Raw genomic sequence first — 20,963 nt, 5'->3', positions numbered from 1 at the left:
CTTCTTTTTATTGAAAACGACTCGACACTGTGCTATCCTCTTCATATCCCTACTATTCCATCCGCCCTGACTTATCTGACTTCCTACTTATTCTTCCCTTGCATACCAGTATTTTTGTTTTACTTAAAAAGGAAAAAATAAGTATAAAGAAAAGCTATTATTAATGTTTCTAGTATCGGTCTTACGAGAAAAAATGTGACCATTATTCACAATGAGACAGCCAAAAGAGGATTCGGTCGGAATTATAGTTTTTATACAATTGCAATTTACAATATTCTGACAAGGACTCTTACGTAGGCACCTCTACTTCACTAGATTAACATATGTCAGATTTTCTACAAAATCAGAGCCCTAGCCAAAGGGGGGATGCTTCCCCTCCCAATATCTGCTCAGTTGGCTTTTTCAACTTGTGTTATTAATTAGGAAATATATTACAAATCTACTTCTTCCATATTTTCATGTAAAAACGCCTGTAGGTAAAACTGCTTAAGAAACTCGAAGAGCATTCGTGTATACGGGCTGTAATAACATTTCAAAAAAGTATAGGGAAATGTTGTGTTACAGACGCATGATGAGGATAAGGTGGATAGAGAAGGTTGGAAATAAAGACGTATTAGAAAGAGTAAGAGAATAGAGGACTCTATGGAAGTCAATAAGAAATAGGCGAGATAGGTCAGTATAGACCTTCTAAGGCATGAAGGTCTAGTCAGAGACATATTGGAGGAAGAAACGGATGTTAGGAGGGGTACAGCTAGACCTACATTAGATTGCTATTCACAAATAGTTAAGGATGGATGTAGGTTCTTCTGGTTTTAGGGAAATGGGAAGATTAGCTCAGGATAGGAATGAGTGGAGGTGCGTGTCCAACCAGTCTTAGGAATGACGACCTTATGATGATGATGATGATCATGAAGATATCGGACTTCTGGTCAATATTTCGAGCCAAATACCCCAAAATAAGACGGTTACTATAAGGGCGATAAAGAAAAAACGAAGACTTGAACATTGTAGACGCAATAAATATCAATAATAAAACCAGAGAATCCCTAATTTGAATAAATCAACAGGAAAATGTAAATCTAAACTTAATAGGAAGTACCAAAATTTTTGGTAGAAAAAATAAAATTAATCCGGAACAAGATTTTGAGACATCACCGAAAACGAAGTTTTCTGGCAAAAATTGATAAGTGTGAATAGAATACAGCGAGGAAGAGAAAAATTTTTTTAACCTTTTAAGATAAAATTGCAAACTTTTTACGAGATAAACTCAAAATGGTTATAGAACGTCTGAATTCAATATCAAACATTCTCACAAACCTTATAGACAAAAAGAATATTACAAGTGAAAATACTGAAAAATTGATTATGCTCTATCCACCTGATCACATGCCTAAGTTGTAAGAGCTTCTTATGGAGTTTTTATATTATTTGATATATGCTCTTCTATGCAAGGCATCAAGAAATTAGCTGCTAAGTATAAAATAGCTGTTGGGGAAGCTTTTTGTCTTTGTCAGCTAGTATTTACAGCAAACTTTTCGGTGGCTTCGAACGAAAAAAATTTAGTTTACTTAAAATAGTTTAAAATTCGATAAGGTTCATCATTAAAGAGGAGAAACTTGATGTCCTAACGATGATAAAAAGCGAAAAAGACCTTTACGATGCTTTTTACCTAAACAATATGGTGAATTTATGGACGGAATTTAAACACAGGCGAATTCGATATTAACCTGTTCTTATTCTTTCGTATTCTTTTGAAGTGAAACTTCTTTAGGCTCAATCAAAATAAAATTTCAAGGCCATGAAACGACACGTTTTGCAACATTTCGTCTCGCGAAGCGACAGGCTATGAGAATAGAAAGGCGCACACGCGCATATTGGTATTACAGTCAGCTGTTACTGACCGGCATCTTATATATTATAGTATAATGTATATTCACTATACTATAGTGCTAAATTAATTTTTTGGTTATATCTGTGCAGGTATATTACAATAAATGTTTATTTAACAACAATTAGTATTTATTTAAGAGTGAGTATTATTACGTATTAATTCTTATTCCTTGTAGTTATTAATAGTTTACGGTTTCTGAAACACTTGGAAAAAAAAAACGGAAGCGAAAAAATTGACCATTTTTTTATTATTTAATTACATAAAAAAGTATTGAAGTAATACTCCTTAGGTGGACTAAGGATAAAATTTGTTGGAAAATATAAATCCTGAAAATTCTCGTACTCTCTCTTTCTTTCACCAATCATCACTTATTCGTTATAAAGGTATAGAGATCGCCAAAGAAGTTTCACTTCTTTCACGTGTACTGAGTTGCAGCAATCAACAGTTACCTCATTATTAACCAAAGTAATCTGTAGTGGGATGAAATTAAATTGATTCAACATTCATGCTTGATAATTATTTTTTATTTATAAAAGCGCGTTCTTTGGCGTGTGTGTGTAAAACTTTAGTTGGAAAAATAAAGTACAGCAGTTGGTTATTCGGTTGCCCCCCCCTCTTCCCCGAAACAGAATACTTCGCTAGAGGCCTGTGCACAAAGGTCACTACTTTTTATCCGGAACGCCGATGTTGGAAACATTAAATTAGCAAAATTAAAGCGTTCTTCGAAAATCGCCTTTTCTTCAGAGGGTTTCCACGTTTTTCTTGGTAAAAATAGCTCCGATTGACGTTTCAAATTTTATTTAAACACTGCAATTTTCAATGCATTAACGAATTGGAAAATTAAGACTACTCTAATAGTTTTAATTAACTTGACAAAGTTTGTGCTATAATGACTGTACTGTGCGGATATCACTAACAAATATCCAAAATAAAACATTTATTAATTCGAAGTGATATGTATTCTGTGAAACTGCAAGCGCGGATCGCGATTTCCATCTTTTTGGATCTCATCAGCGCGTCGCAGGCAGCTCCGACAGAAGACAGACCAACTTTTACCTGCTGCCTTAACAGCGCGTTTTAGAAAATACCACAAATGGCGCGGTAAACGCCATCTGTGGTACGATGCTACATTTTATTATTACCTATGCTCCAACAAGGTCCATTTAAATATATGGATATCTATTCGCTGAAACAAATCCCGGCGTAGCTAACCTCAACGTGTTAGGCACGTTACCATAATCGAATAAAATAATTCGAAGTGGTCTGTATTCTGTCGAAACTGCAAGACGCGGATCGTGATTTCGATCTTTTTGGATCTCATCAGCGCGTTGCAGGCAACTCCGACAGAACACAGACCAACTTTTACCTGCTATCTCTCTGTGTTCTGTCGAAGCTGCCTGCGACGCGCTGATGAGATCGAGAAAGATCGAAATCGCGATCCGCGTCTGGCAGTTTCGACAAAATACAGACCACTTCGAATTATTTTATCTATTATGGTAACGTGCCTATCACATTGAGGTTAGCTAGGTCGGAATTCCTTTCAGCAAGTAGATATCCATATATTTAAATGGACCTTGTTGGAGCATACGTATGTAATCCTAAAATGTAGCATCGTGGCGTTTACCACGCCATTTGTGGTATTTTCCATTTATTAATCGATTATAACACATGTAGTAAAGCCGACATAGGCCAAACAGGCTGATGTTTTAAAAAATAGATTAAAGAACACAAAATATTATGAAAATAAGAACTCTAATTCAACATAAAGAGAACATTTATCAGACAATTCACAATACTGTAACGGCAACTTCACAATAGTAGGTATGTATGGAAAAGCAATACTTAAAATGGAGTTTACTGCAATGTTTAAAAATCAATAAATTAAAGGCTTAATTTTTAATGTTCAGATCGATCTAAAGAACTCTCCTGAATTAAGCAATCAAATAGTACTCCGTTTCGCCCCACCCTTACTTTTAGCCTTATGTGCAAGTTCGTAAATAAATAATCAATAAAAGTTGTATTCATAATGAATCAGCTTAAATTATCAAATAAAATTAAACTATATTAAGCTTCAACAAATCATATTCAAAGAGACTACCACCCAATGTTTTTAGTGGTATTATTTCTTCCATCTGAAGAAGCCACTGCGTGGTGAATTGACCATTGCAACGATATTCACAGAACCAGTTTGTAACTAAAACGTTGTTTGTGCTCGCCGTTAATGTAAAAATGTGCAGTTCACGACAGCATCTCTGAAGTTCATTCATAACATGACAATAATCGGCAGGGCTGCCAATTTTCTTTTTTGGCGAATATGCTTATAATCATAAGAATACGACAACATGAATGATGTGCTATCATCAAGAATGTATTCCTATGTAGTACTTCTATTATATGGATAGTTTCTATAAGTCGAAGCTGTTTCGACAAAGTGAAACAGATATGTCTCGTGTTCTCTACCCTCCGGACCCCCAGCTCTGTTCTGCGCATCGTTGTGCGCACACAGATACATATTTAACGTGTTTGTTACCGAGATTTTCTACTCAAAGTGATGTGCTCGCGCATGCGCAATAAGTTTTTGAAGTGAAAACTTCTTTAACGATGTTGGGCACTTTTTGGTAGGGGAAAATGTTATGGTTGTAGCAGTATATCTAAGTATATCTGTAGCTATACAGCTACGACGATCGATGCGGTTTTTACGCGATAAATTTCAATCAAACATTTTCATTTCTTACTTTAGTTTTACCATAAGCCTCTTGTATCTTTTTTAGAACACAATGTAATAATTGAAAGTACAAAAAGTCTAAGTATTGTTGAAATTAATGATGACAATGATGCAAACAATGTTAAAAATCAAGTACATTGAAATTTATGTAAATATTTGAATAATTAAAAATCATATAAACATGCATATAATTGTTGCTTGGAGTGTCAATAGATTTTTATTCAAACATTGTGAAATTTCAAATTTTAATACTAAAAGTTCAAAGTTTTCACTTCTATCGGCAATCCCTATAACTGCCAATTTTTTTTATGGATACGCAAGATCAAAATGAATACATTATACGTTATAGCATTAATATTAATAATATTTATTAATTTTGTATATACGCGAACACTTCGCATTAAGTAGAAAATCTCAGTAACGAACACGGTCGTTGCTGTTATTTTAAAGATTTCTCAAGCATGCGCAAGGTGTCATCTTCAAATAAATATAGTCAGCACCGTAATAGCAGAGCATTCTTTCCATACCTACTGTCTGTATAGGAGTATTACATACTATATGCAAAACGACTAGATCAGATGATATTTCACTTCTCGTTCGTCTCATCATTCTCGCCCCAATCTCCACCTACCCGTCCCCACGACTCCTAAAGCATGCTGAAGAGGTCCTTCCGCTCTGCCCTCCGACATAGTCCGGAAGGATTACTCGCCCACCAGCTTTAATAACTTGTATATATTTTTTGTACTTAGCGGTCCAATGCCCCATCCCTATTAAACCTTCCGTCCTAACTTATCTAGCTTCCTAGATGCCTAAATTCAGCCACTTCTTCTAATCTTTCGGCTCATATCTTTACATTCGCTAGTTTCCTATTTTTTCTGCCCTTGCATACCAGTATTTTTGTTTTACTTTTACTTATTTTCATACAACAGTGTTTTGACAATACCGCTTCCATTTTATTTAAAGTTATCTGTAACCGCTCCTGTAAATCTAACCACACTAACCTTTTGCCCCCCTATATCTATCCCTACAGTTGTACTGTATTTACTTCCTTCCTAATATTTACTTCTCTAAGTTGCAGCCCTAGCTCTATAACTGCCTGTTGCTCTTTATATAAGCTAAGTATCACTCTTCTATCTCTGTAACTCATCCCTACATTTTTAAGTATATTTAACATCTTGTCCCATTTAACATTGTCAAAAGCTTTTTCTAAATCTACAAATCCTATGTACGCGCTCTTTTCTTTTTCTATTGTTTTCTGTGTTGTTATCCGTAAAGCTAGAATGGCCTCCCGCATTTCCCTATTTCTTCTAAACCCAAACTGATTTTCCCCTAATAGTTCTTCGGCCCTTCTTTCCATCCTTCTCTGTACAATAAATAGATCACAAAGAAAATGAGTCAGAAGTAACTTCAATGAACCTCAAAAAATCCTTGAAAGAATATTTTCCAAAGGAGTTACAGAACAGTCACGGGGTGTAGAATCCATCTACAAACCAGACTAAACCATCAACCATAAATGTGTCGAGATGGGGTTCCGCCAAAAAAGGGTGGAAACCGCTGCTTTAGAGGCAGCATTCTAACATATGAAGCCAACTTTACATAGGGTGTCGTAAACTGTACTTTTACCGTACCAATAAAAAAATAAACACTACTGTAAGCTTTGTAATATAAAACATTACCTTTGCTTTCGTAAAATTGACGTAATCGTTGGAAAACCTCTTTATTATATTGGCCGCTTGTTTCCACGATTTCGTACGATCAAAAAGTGCAATGACATTAAACGATAAAGTCTCTATCAAATACCTAGCGTGAGATTCGAACCAGAATCGATGTTTGTATTTGTCTAAAACAAACGTTAAAGTTAAACTAATACTTACCAACTGCCGAATAACCTTACCAATTGAAATAGTATTGAAAAGTTTAGCCATCATTTTATACACATCGCGCAGATCTTCTTTTTCCAATAATTTAACTACGTTGAGTACAAACGATTCAACATAATTTTCAGATTTGTACTGTTCCAGGATACCCAAAAATTTCGACACGTCCTTATCCTTAATAACGTTAGCCAAGCTTGAGATTACTTTCGCAGAAATATTTTTCGATGAGCAGCTAACTTCACTAGGTGCACCATTATTAGGTACTATCGTATCACAGCAGTTTGGCGTGCTCGTTTCTGCCTCTGAATAGGACATGTTTGCACCCAGTTCATCGAATTCGTAAGAATTCTCATACATGTGTTCACCCTCAGAGAAACTTTTAAATGAAACATTTTCTTTTAACTGATAAACATCGTTCTCTTTTAAACATTTTTCAGAAGAGACGTCATTCATATCATTGACAACGTCATCATCATTCAACGGAATCTTAGCCTTCCCGGCTAAAATTTTGGACTCTTGGATAAAATTTAATTGACGCAAAATGAGGACAAACTTTTGTAGGAATTCAAAATTCAACTGTTCCAAGTTAACTAATTGAGTATTCAATATATCACGGAAAGTGTTAAGGCACAACTGAACATTTTTGAATTTAACACATATACGAATGATGTCTTCAACGACCCCGTGATCAAGTCTGTCAGTTCTATATTTCGTCAATTTTTTTATTAATGGCCAATCGACTTCCAGATTTGCACTTGATCGTACCACTATATTTATAAGAATGTCTGACAGGCAGATATTTAAATTCGTTATGCCCAATATCGTGATTATTTCTTCAATCGCCTGATGAAAACTGTATCCGATGCTTTGAATAGCTTCAACTATTTTTTCAACGAATGGGCTTCGTTCGAACATATCCTGGTCGACAGCGTCTCTAACGATACTTACGAGGTCGAGTATTTTTTTGTGTTTCACGTAAGCATTTATAAAAAAAGGAAATGTCTCTTTGTAAACTATTTTTCCTTTAGTGAAATTATACACATTCTGTAGCTCTTCGTATGATAAATTTAAGATACTCTCCTCCGTGTTCGGATAAAGACCGTGCAATCGTGTACAGTAGGGCTTGCGTCTGCAATTCTTTTTGGCAAAATAATGATAACAAACTCCTCTAAAAATGTCCGGAATATAATTGTACGTCATTAATCTTAAAGGGGGTCGGTTATGCATTGGTTCTTCTTTTTCATGCTTTTCAGGGCTACTGTTACTTTTCGAATGAATTATTTCTTTAATATTATAATTTGAATTAGTAGATGGTGCAATTATGTTCTCTTCGATATTTTTAGAACTATCGGTCACATTTTTGTCTAAATTATCATCTGAATATTCGGGATCCATTTCTGGACTGGAGACGACAGAACTATAAAATAAATTCTTATTTCACCTCAAAAATCAATCAAAGTAAACAAATTATCAGTATTTGGTCCTTCTAAATGATAAATGTATCCTAATGGATGAGTTAGATGTTACTGTCACTATACCTTTATAGTTAATAATTATTTATAGTGTAACAGAAAAAAGTGCCAAGCTTGCAGTAGGTGAAAGAGTACTATAAAACATGAAAACTGAGTAGATGATAGTATGTCCGAAAGTTCACCGTTTTCGAGAAAAACTTAGTTAAAAGTAAGGATAAATTTAGTTCCGGTCCTGGTACAGAAATACGGCCCGCAACGCTGCACTCAATCAGCTAGAGTTTGCCAGCATCGGCTTAATATTTGTTTTGTATTTTTCTGCCCACGTATTATTTATTTGTTAGATTTAGTGTGAATCAGGATGTTTATGATAACAACCAAACTCTGGTAGCAATTTAAACTTTGTATGAGATAATGGACGTGCAGTTTAATAAACTAATCAGCAATACAACATCAATCATTAGTGCATTTCAGTCACTATAGAACAGTTGTTCTTACAATAATATGACATGGTACGTATTCAGAGAATGTTCGCCTCCTCTCATGTGACAGTGTGGCAAACTTTTAAATAAACAGTTGCTGCATCCTTATTATTTGCAGCGAATTACAGGCTTTCTAAAAACTGATTTTCAGCCGTGAATGGATTTATTTCGGTGGTTTCGAAAGTGCTGCCTAGCCTAATTTATTCCATATTAGGGTGTTATACTTCATTTACTTTGTATCGATGTGCCCCTTCCAATGTCTTGGATGCGCGCTGACAAAATCGTAGGTAGGGAGAAAAAAGCTCATTATACTCTCGACTCTTGTTCATTAAACATACTTTTTCATACAGTACCTGCCAAAAGTTTTGTTCCATCATGAATAGTAGTTCGAGTCGAAAACAAGCGTTAAAGCCTTTAATATGTTTTCAAATATAAATAAACATCTCGTTGATATTTTCAGTAGTAAATGGTACCAATAACAGCACATTTGAGCAATGCAATTGTAGTGGATAAAATGGTCAATTTTTCCGTGCAGTACTGTACGGATTATACGCTCCTCACCGGTTAAGAGTTTCGCCGAGAGTTGTCTCCTTCCTTTTCTGGCCTAGTGCCGTTCTTTTCTACTTTGCGCCGGTCAAACTGAAGATCACATCTCTGCAGAAAGTAAACGAAGTATACTTACAGACAAATTTACTTCCCGCAAGACGGAGTTTGGAATTTTCATAATAATCACTATTAGTGCGACGTGAATTCGCATGTCCTACAACCTTCGCGATTTCAAGAACTGTTTTCGATGTGAAATTTTTTTGACTTTTTGGTAAATTCAACCAATCACCCGCCCCTTGGAAATACCTCAACGCTGATGTGGAAATTAGAATTACAATAATTTAGATGATGCCCCTTTATCGACTAATGTTTACGTAACTTTTTTTTTTGTTCGCACGTTTACGTAGCGCTGCCTGTAGCATACTTATTTAAATTATTTAGTATAATCATCATGTGTGTAGCACTAAATTGTTTAATCTTAGACGTTCGATTTTTTGTAATGTTTACGTTTTCCATCCATGTAGCTGCAGAGCTTTTATTCGCTAGACACATACGTTGCCAATTCATGCACAGGACCGGCTTCTGACTGTAAATTATTACGATTTTCTTGAAAACAAATCTGTCCTTAATGACGCTGCTGAACTTACCATACGATTATTTATTACATCTGGTTTACACACGCCAAAGCTCGGCACTTATTTCTATTACACCTTTACGTAGTGAAAATAAATCGCAATGTTATCTAAAGCAAAAAAACACAATAGGTATTGTGTGCGAAAAGTGATTTTTTTTTATTCTACTGTACTAGTGTTATTAATCTTCAAAATGAATATCTTTATGGGAAATAATATTTTGCTATTATATTAAAAATAGTATATCGCTAAGTATGCATACAGGATGTCCCAAAAAGTACGTTATAAGCTCATTGCAGTCAAACAGTAAGTTTAATCAAAACATTTTTCAAACAAAACTTGTTCCTTATTTTAATACACGATCCTCTCTCTTACACAAATTTGATTTCATATACAGAGTGTTCAAAAACAAAAAAAATAAGATTCCGTTTAAATGGCAGCCATGTGAAATATGTTTCCAATGTAAAAAGGGTTATAGGAAAAAGTTGATAAGTATGCCAATGGAGCTATGCAAAAAATTGCGGCGATATTCAAAGTTTTTGTTTTCGAGTCAAATAGCCCAAAATGTTCGTAATATGCCCATTACAGCCAAACTGCAAATTTAACCGAAAAATGTTTCAAACAAAACTTGTTTGCAAAAAATCGCGGCGATATTCAATTGTTTTATTTTTGAGTCAAATCACTTGAATAGAATTAAAAAACATTTGAATATCGCCGCGATTTTTTGCATAGCCCCTTAAGGTTTGGTAGTTTTATGCGGCTATTATTACGATTCGAGTTTCTGAAATTAGATGATGAAATTGGTTTCGCACGCGCATGACGTCATTTTGAGATGAGCTACACAGCGAAAGTTGCTATTGTGTGCGGACTACGGTAAATGGTAAAAATATAAAAGGCCCTGGTGGCTTCTTAAAGTGTTACAATTTATAAATTATAATAATCCTTTGTGCACAGATTTAGAACTAGGCCTTAAAATGTTAATGATTTGTATTCTAAATGCTGTTATAAGTTATAAACTAACAATTAGAAATCTGCATTAAGATTTAAAAAAAAGCCCATAGGATGAGTTAAACTCAAATGACAACAAAAATTGAGCCGATGCGTATTTTATAAACAATTATAATAATGAGGAAATATGTCCGTTAAACTCCGGCTATGACAATCTACAGCAATTAATAAGAGAAATATTTGTTTGGTTTTTTGCTTATACATATGAAAATATTTAATAAATCGGCTTACTTTCAATGAGTAATTTGAATCAAATTAAAAAAAAACTACAAGGTAGCTCTCTATAGAATCACATCGAATCATTTTTCTAACCTAACCTAACCTTACCTAACCTAAACATGAAGTCAAATCAATGCTTATTTGTATTTTCTTTTTATAAATCAAATACCTATCTAAAATTTAAACTATTCGAAACTATTGGATAATCTGAAACAGGTACAGTAATATCCATACATCTGTATCCTTATGCAGATCCGGAAGTTCATATCCATAACATCCGTACTGGTAGGAAAAACTTCCCTGATTGACATATACGAAATGCTAACCTAGCCTAGCACGTGATATACATTATTGACAACGGTACCCATCTGTTCAGATTTGGACGGGTTTAACTTTAACAGCTTTAGGTCTAATTTTCAACACAACATTTTAGTAAAACAAGCCAACATCCTTTTTTCGTCATAGGAATCTCCGCGAAAATATAAAAGCATACGTCGAAAAAAAAAATAGGAAATTAAAAATAAAACGAAGTTCATCTGGCAACGTCAATTTTTGTTGGTTAGAAGAAGTCAGTTTGCCAATTGATTTAGAAGCCTTGAATAGTCCATATAGATAATAAATTGTTTTGGACATATGAATTTATTTGGAAAATAAAATTTATGGTAGCCCAATTACGGCAGGGAAAAATAGGCTTTTTTTCATATTTTTTTTTCTGTTGCATTTACTAAAGTGTCTGTAACAGATGTAGGTATCCCAAAGACCTACAAAATGAACCGTGGTGGTTAACAGTAATATTATTAGTTAACTTGTAAATTGCATAAAACCAATAAAATAGTGTTTTTTTTTAATTTGTTTATAATTAACTAACCGTAACCTGCCCGCTTTGCTGAGCATACTCCTTTTCACCCTTTCCAGAGATTAAATTTTTTAAAATACTGAAATAGGTATATTATTAATGATATCAAATATCAAAGAGCATTCAGACCAAATTTCAAGTAAATGTGACAACAAATAAACACAACTTACCATACAAACATAGCACCCATTGCCCACCTTAACGGTTGATTTTTTAAAATTGTCAAAGTATGTGTTTGCTTCATTGTATTAATCAGCATTAAAATCAAGTCAGTGGAGTAGCGTGGGGGCGGGAGGGAAAAGGAGCCATGGGCGGCGGAGATGTGGGAGGCAAAAAATGTTTTCTTCGACATAAGAATCAGGCCCGCCGCACAGTAATGTTACAAGTCGCAATTTTTTGGTATTTGTACCAGTTTTTAATAACTAACCTTACTATTTTTCTAACCTAGCCGCGCCCACCATTCATGTTACGCACCCGTACAACACCACGCTACAAACGTACACCTTCAACAATCTTTTTCGAATTTTTACATTAATTGCTGGCGAGCGTAAAAGTGACTTCTTTTTATTGAAGGCGAGTTGATCCTGCGCTATCCTCTGCTTTATATCCCTACTACTCCTTCCGTCCTGACTTATCTGACTTCCTAGATACCTAATTAACCACTTCTTCTAATTTTTTATCTCCTATCTTTATATTCGCTCTTTCCCTGCTTTTTCTTCCCTGCATACCAGTATTTTTGTTTTAGGTACTTTTATTTATTTTCGTAGAATACTGTTTTGTCAATACTGCTTCCATCTTATTTTAAACTATCTCTAACTCCTTCTTGCTAGATGCTAATACTGCTATATCATCTGCAAATCTAAGCATACTAATCTTTTGCCCCTATATATCTATCCCTATAGTTGTACTGTCTTTAATGATGTTGATCGCGTCTTCGATGTATAGATTAAAAAGTAGCGGTGACAGTGCGCATCCTTTTCGGACTCCCATCCTAATATTTACTTCTCTACGTTGCATCCCCAGCTCTATAAGTGCCTGTTGCTCTTTATACAAAATAAGTATCACTCTCCTATCTTTGTAACTCATCCCTACATTTATAAGTATATTTAACATCTTGTCCCATTTAACATTGTCAAAACCTTTTTCCGTTATAGTCTATTTGAGGAACCAAAATCCTTACAATTCCGTATAGGTAAATCCTGAGACGAATCCTCACAATCCTCTTGCTCTTCTGAATTACGTATGTAAATGAAATAAATTACGTGAAACCATCGCAAATACACATGCTTAATTTTACGTTTGGTCATAAGTAAATTAACACTTTTTGAATTGAAATTTATAAATCTTGGGTCATATGAAGAAAAGCACAAAATTAATACTGGCGACTGGGCTTTTACCCACGTGGCGGCCCTGGATTTGCAATTGCCGAAGTTTATTTACTTCACAGTCACACGGACGCTTTTGTAACGGATCCGATAAATCAGAATCGCAGTTTGGAAGTCACAGTAGCATTGCTAAGTAATTTGGAGATTAAGTATGAGTAGTAAAACAAAACACGATTTGAAGGAAAATTGATAACATTCGTTTTTCTAAAAAAACATTTTAACATTTAATAGTGGTTAATATCACATGTTAATGCAAAAATTCATTTTCAACTGTTTACCACTATAAAATACCTCAGCTTAATGAGGGGGGCATTTTGTTGCTGTTGTCACACCCACGCCGAGAATCGAATTGACTTTACGCACTAAGCTACGAGAGATGACAACAACAAAGCAACAAATTCTCCCTCATTAGCCTGAGGTAGTTTATAGTGAGTAAAAAGTTGAAAATTAATTTTCACATTAATATTCGTTAAACAAAAAAACTAAAAAAAGTAAATTAATATTGAAAAATATTATTATTTATGACTGGGAAGTTGGCCGTGTAGATTTAACGGTACACTGATCGCACCCTTGAAGCTACCGATCGTGAAACTCTTCGATTTCAATGAAATACATAAATGGTACCCAACGTACATATATATGTATGTATCGACAAAACCATTGCTAAATAAGCTTCATCATCATAAGGTCATCAGTCCTAAGACTGGTTGGACACGTACCTCCACTCTTTCCTATCCTGAGGGAAACTTCGCATTTCCCTAAAACTAGAACAGCCTACATCCTTAACTATTTGCGAAGAGTAATCTAATCTAGGTCTACCTCTACCCCTACTAACTCCTGTTTCTGCCTCTAATATGTCTCTGACTAGACCTTCATGCCTGAGAAGGTGTCCTACCAACCTATCTCGCCTATTTTTTATTNGGACGTAATTCCGTAGGCCTCAAAACTGCGGTCGACCATGCAAAACCAGAGTTCGGGGTCGGAAGGCACGAAGGGTGGCAATTTGACGTCTAGTCGGTCATGGGACATGGTGAACGGCGGCGTGTTGCGGTAAGATTGGGCGCCACGTTGCGGCTGGCCTGGGCGGTGTTGTTAGCTTACATGCTGCTTGCTGAGGAGCAGGGCTGCGCTGCTCCGCAGGGTGACCGATGTAGTCCTGATGGGGACTGGCCGGTGGAGAATGTGTGACGGATAAGACGGCGGCAGATCATCTTCAGAAGGTTCCGGCTGTGGTCACCAATGTAGTTTATCACTGTTCGTAATCGGGGTCAGCACTGTAGTAACCCAGTGTGTAGTCGTAGTAAGAGGTGACTATCGAAGTTGTGGTTCTGAGAACCGATTTATAATATCGTTGGATACATTATTTGTATCATTGATGATTGGCACAAAATCACAGCTTCCAAGGGTTGACGCTTCACCAGCGTTCGAATAATAGCGAGCCTAGTGTTAAACTAATTTTATTCGAATATTTACAGAGTATTAATACAAAATTTATTTACATAGTTTAAATGGCAAAGAACATTTCAGCACCTTACATTTGTGTATGTATTTGCCGTTGACCTAGTTAGTCGCAGTGTGTCGCGACCTAACTAAGTCAGCACAAATGTAGAGGTTTAATTGATACACAACAATAAATGTTTTCTTGCTATACCGAGTGTTCTCACATTGGAATTAATGCCCCTCCACTAATTCCTTGCATCTAATCTTCCTTCTACATTTAGATGAGCTTCAACCAGGACCTTCAAAAGAATGAAGTGATTTTACATGGTATTTTTTTCTTTGTTTTCGTAGAAGAGGGAAAATCTTCAAAAGACACCCAAGCGTTCGTACGACTGGGTAGTGTCGGACTCCCGAGGAAGGTGTCTAAAACTCCTTTACCTCAGACCGTTATAGTACCTATCGATTCAGGTCCTCTTCAGCCGTCTTCATTAATTTCCTGTGTATTCGTTTTCAATATGTGAAATCAGCCAAGTCGTTATGTTTTTTTTATAATAATTACTATTCAGAAATAGTTACAATATAATAATGATGTAAAGGCAGAAACAGGAGTTAGGAGGGGTAGAGGTAGACCTAGATTAGATTACTGTTCGCAAATATTTAAGGGAAATGCGAAGTTTAGCTCAGGATAGGAAAGAGTGGAGGTACGTGTCCAACCAGTCTTAGGACTGATGACCTTATGATGATGATGAATAATGACGTTTTCATCACCGGGCCTCATGTCCTAGAGGTCATGGATCTAGAGGTTTACACCATTGCTTAGCTTTCTGGAGGACACGATTCAATGGGCTTTTGCGTAGAAATCAATATTTTCATTATGCCCTTAACATTTGATTTTAGTGGCTATTTTAATTTTTGAAATATAACAGATTGGCATTAATCGCAAACACAGTGCGGCGGCTAATGACGTCACTGTACGCAACTCTGGACTTAATAGTAATGCCTACCAGCCGTTCAGATAAAGCGTGGTAATCTGATATTATTAGCTCTTATAGTTTTTGAGATATGAGATTTAAATTCATATTAATCGCAAACACAGTGCGGCGGCTAATTCTTAATTTCTTCGGTAATCGCTACTGTAAATCTACTTTTTCGGAATTCTTATCTCTGATATTTTCCAAACATTAAAATATCGCTCTATTGATACCCAACTACTATCTACTATCCTTTCTCTGTTTTTACAATTTCCAAAACACTTCGATTTTTCTAAACTCAGCAGTTCCTTTCAATCTTTTGAGCAATTAAGTCTTTTTTTCTCTACGCGTGTCTTTGTTAAGTTTATAAATATATGTTGTAGTTATTTCGTTGCTAACTAGTTTTATTTCTTCGTTGTTACGTCCCCCAAAAACTCTAACAAACTAAAATGGACCTACATGCCAAACCATAAATGTCTGTTTCCGGAAACAGACGATTATTTCACGAAATGAGTTGAAGCACCTATGACACAAAACCACTAATGGAGGATTCCAAAAAGGAGACCTGGTGTGGACATACAATCCACGGCACCAAAGAAGTATGTCACCTAAACTGCAACTGCAATATGAAGGTCCAAACAAGATCAAAATCGTCAAGCGAATAATGATGTCATCTATCAAATTAGACGTGCATCAAATGAGAGACCAATTGGCTCCATATATTGGCGACAACCACGAAGATGATCGGATTAAAATTATATAGGCTCGTTCTCTAAATCTCCAGTATGAAGAATTTATGACTACACCGAGCTTGTATTCCAAATTTGAAGTTACGTCTGCAAGGCTCCAGAACTTATATATCATCCCGAAATAATACTCAATGGCTGAGTATAGGCTACAGAATAGCTGTGGTGTTCCAAATGAATTTTGGCTTGCTACCGAAGCTTTGGTAAAAAGCATCGATCGTAGCGACACGCCGTGACAATAATTCCAACTAATCCTATCGGGTTAGCTGTTACACAGTGAGTAGAAAGAGATACATGTGTAATTCTTTTTTATAATAGAAGAAAACAAATGAAATTATTTTAAAATATGGAAAATCCATCTGAAACAAATGGAGCGAGATTTTCTCCAAAAAAAACTACGAGTAAAACGTTTTGTTGTGTCTATGGTTGCAAAAGTAAAGCGTTTAACAATCCGGGCGTTCGTTTCCACTATTTTCCAAAACCAAATAGTTACTATGAAAAAACACAAAATTATTTCGGTGATTTTTTTTTCCCAATCAGGTGCTTCATTATTTCTTTAAGTATACAGCCCATGACATCTGGATCCTGTAATTCTTAACTTCCGCTCATTCTTCCAAACAATATATAATTGTAGACTTTCTTTACAAATATCAATAGGATTTCGTGATAATTTTTCCATGATTTTTTCACAACATTCTCTCAAAGGCTTGTAAGGAACATGTGACAAATACGATAGGAAGTTTGAAAAAAATTAGTGTGTGAAGATTGACATAATATTTTCAACAGATTCAGGAGATATAGGTAATTTGCAAAGAGGCATGCCTTCCAGTTCTAAAAGAGTTCAAGAATAAGAATAGAAATAAATAAATTTGATGAAATATATGCCAGTTTCGATGTAGACAAACAATTACTTAAAAAATTCAACCTTATTATAATACTTTCCTAATAGAAAGTCAAAAATTCAATCGCGCAAAAAGTTTACAAGCAAAAATTCATTCAATTTCCCATAAAACATGTACATAAAATTAGTAAGACATTGAATCATCAAACTTAAGGAAATTATTTTCTCAATATTGTAAATAACTATTTAGAGTCGAGGATCAGATGATTGTATACAATACGATAGTAACTCATATCGATTATTTATATTATTTAATATGTTACAATATATTAAATGACCAGCATTCACACCTTTTTCTCCTTCAACGAAATTACGTGGCATATTTGACCCGATAGGATTGATTCGAATTATTGTCACGACGTGTCGCTACGATCGATGCCTTTTACCAATAAGACCAGTTCATAGATGGATGAATGGTGCTTAATTTACCTGATAGGAACCGATTCCTCTATTATCTTGACGCCAAAGAAGAATCGTTTGGGAAACTCACCTACCGCTCGTTATGGGATTCTTTGGTGGAATATAGAGACCACACGCTGACCACTTATACTATGAAACTAGTCACACCAAGGATAGGATGTGGTTTAGATAGATGAACTGGAGAATGGTACGAAACATGTTAGAGGTTTTGTTCCAGTACACTAGGGTTTTAGTATTAACAGGTAATCCACGACGAGAACCCACCGAATTGAAGACCGCGAATTGGTACATCCATTTGACAACCAGATACCAGAAGGGTCAGAGCTGTAAATATCGACATAGCCCTTCGAAGAAAGAGAGAACATGATCCAAGAAGGATCATCCTTAAAGAGGGAACAATGTTACGTACAAACATGTACCTAAGTGAAAATCAATACATTGATTTTCAACGACTCTGGAGAGCTTAAAATATATGTTTTTGTTATGAATCCCGAATAAAATAAACAAAATTCAAATTGTTTAAGAATAAGCGACCTTTCCCTAACTTTATAGTGTCTGCCATTTTCAAGGTCCTCAGTTATGATTCCGGTGCTGCCAAACTTGTGCTGCTAGAATCAAATCGATCGAAGAATTATGTGTCTTGTAATAACTTCATACCGTCTGTCAATGTCAAATAAGGCTGCACTGCAGATGCTGTAAATCATACGGCATGACTTTACAATACCGAATACCGAATACACTACTTCAAGCAGGAGAGAGTCTGACGATATTTATCTTTTTTTTATTTTATAAACATGGCAGACAGTATAAAGTAACAAGTCAGTCAAAAATTACTTATTCTTAAGTCTTCTGGTCTATGGTCTTTCCCAATTGATGAAAGTTTGCCTTAAGTGGGATTACTTTGGCGGCTTTTCTTTCAGTATTTCCTAATAGATTTCCGCTCCATTTTCTGATGTTATCATTTAAGCTTCTGTGTAAATTGTGTCCACCTTTAAGATGTCAATTGATTCAAGCACTCGGCCTTCAAAGTTCCGCCGTCTCCTTAAGCGTTCTGTTGTTTGCATTCAATTTATTAGACGGTATTATTATGCTAGATTTGGTATAATTTAATGTAAGATATGTTTAGAAAAAAAAAAATACTGGACTTTGAATTCGCCCATTTATTTAGTCTATCGCCATCTGTTGGTAAATTATAGAAAAAAAAGAAGCTCTTTATGGTCTCCATCGAAGGAAATTTTAACATACGGGATTAAACTGCATACTTCAATACCCTCCACTGTCCTAATTAGTGCTATTAATATCAATTAAAAAAATATCTGGTAATTGTGTTTTATGGGACATCCGTACAGAGAGGCAATGGGGTTCGAAGTATGGGGATGAATTTGTAGAACACTCAACAAGTGTGGAGACGTGGAAGTGCAGTGGATAAAGGTGTGATTTTCGACCGGGGGGAAATAGAGGATGAGTATAGATGGTAAAATCATTCTGACCTACCAACCCTCCTCCTCCAAGCGATAATCCCATAAACTAATCAAATATTTAAATAAACTATTACACTTACCAAGCGAATAATGAAATGACATCATCTTCTGGGGGAGGCGTTTTCGAATGATTGCAATCTTCAGTATTTTTTGTAGTAGTAATGGTAACCGATCTCCTTGTTGGAGGACGTTTTGATGGAGGTAATAAGGGTAGAAGGAAGTTGTGTGGCGATGATGACGCGGACGTTTGTGAATTTTCCGTATCCAACACGCATTTCGTGGTTACCTTATTTTCTTTAATCGCATCGTCTTTTTCTAACATTGCATCACAAAAAATTGAATCTTTCGACGTAACCCGAATTATAGTAGTTTGTAATTTAAAAAAGTGATTAAGAGTCCAGCGTTTCTTACATACGCGGGATGATGCTGACGCCATCGATACCCCCTGCAACGTTCTCGTAATTTTTATGTTAAAATTGCACGATTCGAGACGATATTTCACAAACGGATTCGTTTCGGAACCGTGGTCTGTTTTTTGGATTATATTTTTTTCGTTAGGAACTTCGACACATAAAGCACAGTTTGAATTGGGAGATAAATTCGAAAACGTCGTTGTAGATTCAACGTCCGACAAATTTGTGTAATCTATAAAGCCATTTATAATGTTGGTAATTTTTTCTTCTTTCAACCCTGAATCTGACGAATTGCCTGATTCGAAGTCATTTTTTGGAGGTTGTTTAATTTCGTTTGCAATCACATCGTTATCAGGAAAATTTTCGGAAATACTATTATTACTATTATTCTGTTTATCTGGAAGGTTGGTCAACCAAACTTTACAAATTCTTCTTTTACTGTCACAGCCACTTGCATTTTTCGAAAAATTTCTCTGTATAACGATATTTGGTAATTTATCCACTACCGAATCTTCTATTTCTTCTGCTAATCCATTGCTTTTTGAATTATTTTGGAGATTATTAACGTCGCCAGGTGGATCTTTTGTATTTTTTAAACGCTTCCTGTTAGATAGCGCGTTTTTTTTATTTTTTATTTTAAGCAGCTGTTTGATTTTTAGATTTTTATACGAATCGTCATAAATAAAACCACACGGTTCTTTTTTCCTAACATTTGGTTTCTTATCTGATGCTGCATCTATCGTTTTTGTAATCAGTTTTTCCGTTTTATAAATTTTTTCCGTGGAAATACCCGCCACTGGAGTAGTCGTTTCAGAACCATCTTCCGAGTTTTTCGGAATTTCTAGAAACAAAAAACAATTCACGCATAAAAACTTATAAATATGTCACAATAAAATATTAACGGTAACAATCTTGCCAATTACCATTTTAATACCGCTGTTAGCAGTAAATATACTGCATGTATGTTTAAAAATTGCTGCTATCTATTTGGACAAATATGGATAATTAAGCAAGAAATTCAATTTTCTTTAATATCGAACAATTTGCAAAATTATAATAAGATATCAAAATATTTTTATGGTTCATATAATATTGTATAATTGTTATTAAACAAAATTAATTACCAAAATATTTATTCATTTAATTGTAATACATATTATTTATGATAAATTTTACTGTGTCAGAAAATACCACAAATGGCGCGGTAAACGCCATCTATAGTACGATGCTACTTTTTAGGATTACGTATGCTCCAACAAGGTCCATTTAATCGAATTATTTTATTCGATTATGGTACGTGCCTATCACGTTGATGTTAGCTACGCCGGGATTCGTTTCAGCATGTAGATATCTATATATTTAAATGGACGTTGTTGGAGCATAGGTAATCCTAAAAAGTAGCATCGTACTATAGATGGCGTTTACCGCGCCATTTGTGGTATTTTCTAAAACGCGCTGTTAAGACAGCAGGTAAAAGTTGGTCTGTGTTCTGTCGGAGCTG

The 20,963-nt window shown here is 35.2% G+C and overlaps 1 protein-coding gene across 3 annotated transcripts in view; it reads right to left on the bottom strand.

Annotated features, from left to right (window-relative positions):
• LOC108735743 overlaps positions 1–20,963 on the bottom strand; it is a 76,109-nt gene that overhangs the window by 25,896 nt on the left and 29,250 nt on the right. For 2 of the 3 annotated variants that reach the window (XM_018467869.2, XM_025979209.1), the window contains exons 4-6: positions 19,130–20,303; positions 6,511–7,910; positions 6,293–6,456 (exon numbers count right to left, since the gene is read on the bottom strand). The exons of the other annotated variant lie outside the window; for it this stretch is intronic. In XM_018467869.2, coding sequence (XP_018323371.1) covers positions 6,293–6,456; positions 6,511–7,910; positions 19,130–20,303 — 2,738 coding nt within the window. The remainder of the gene's footprint in view (positions 1–6,292; positions 6,457–6,510; positions 7,911–19,129; positions 20,304–20,963) is intronic. 3 annotated transcript variants of the gene reach the window in all.

Source organism: Agrilus planipennis, unplaced genomic scaffold (assembly GCF_000699045.2).
Source record: "Agrilus planipennis isolate EAB-ADULT unplaced genomic scaffold, Apla_2.0 scaffold32, whole genome shotgun sequence".
NCBI lineage: Eukaryota > Metazoa > Arthropoda > Insecta > Coleoptera > Buprestidae > Agrilus > Agrilus planipennis.
The sequence above is the reverse complement of the archived record's forward strand: the minus strand, read 5'-3'. Positions and strand labels throughout refer to the sequence as shown.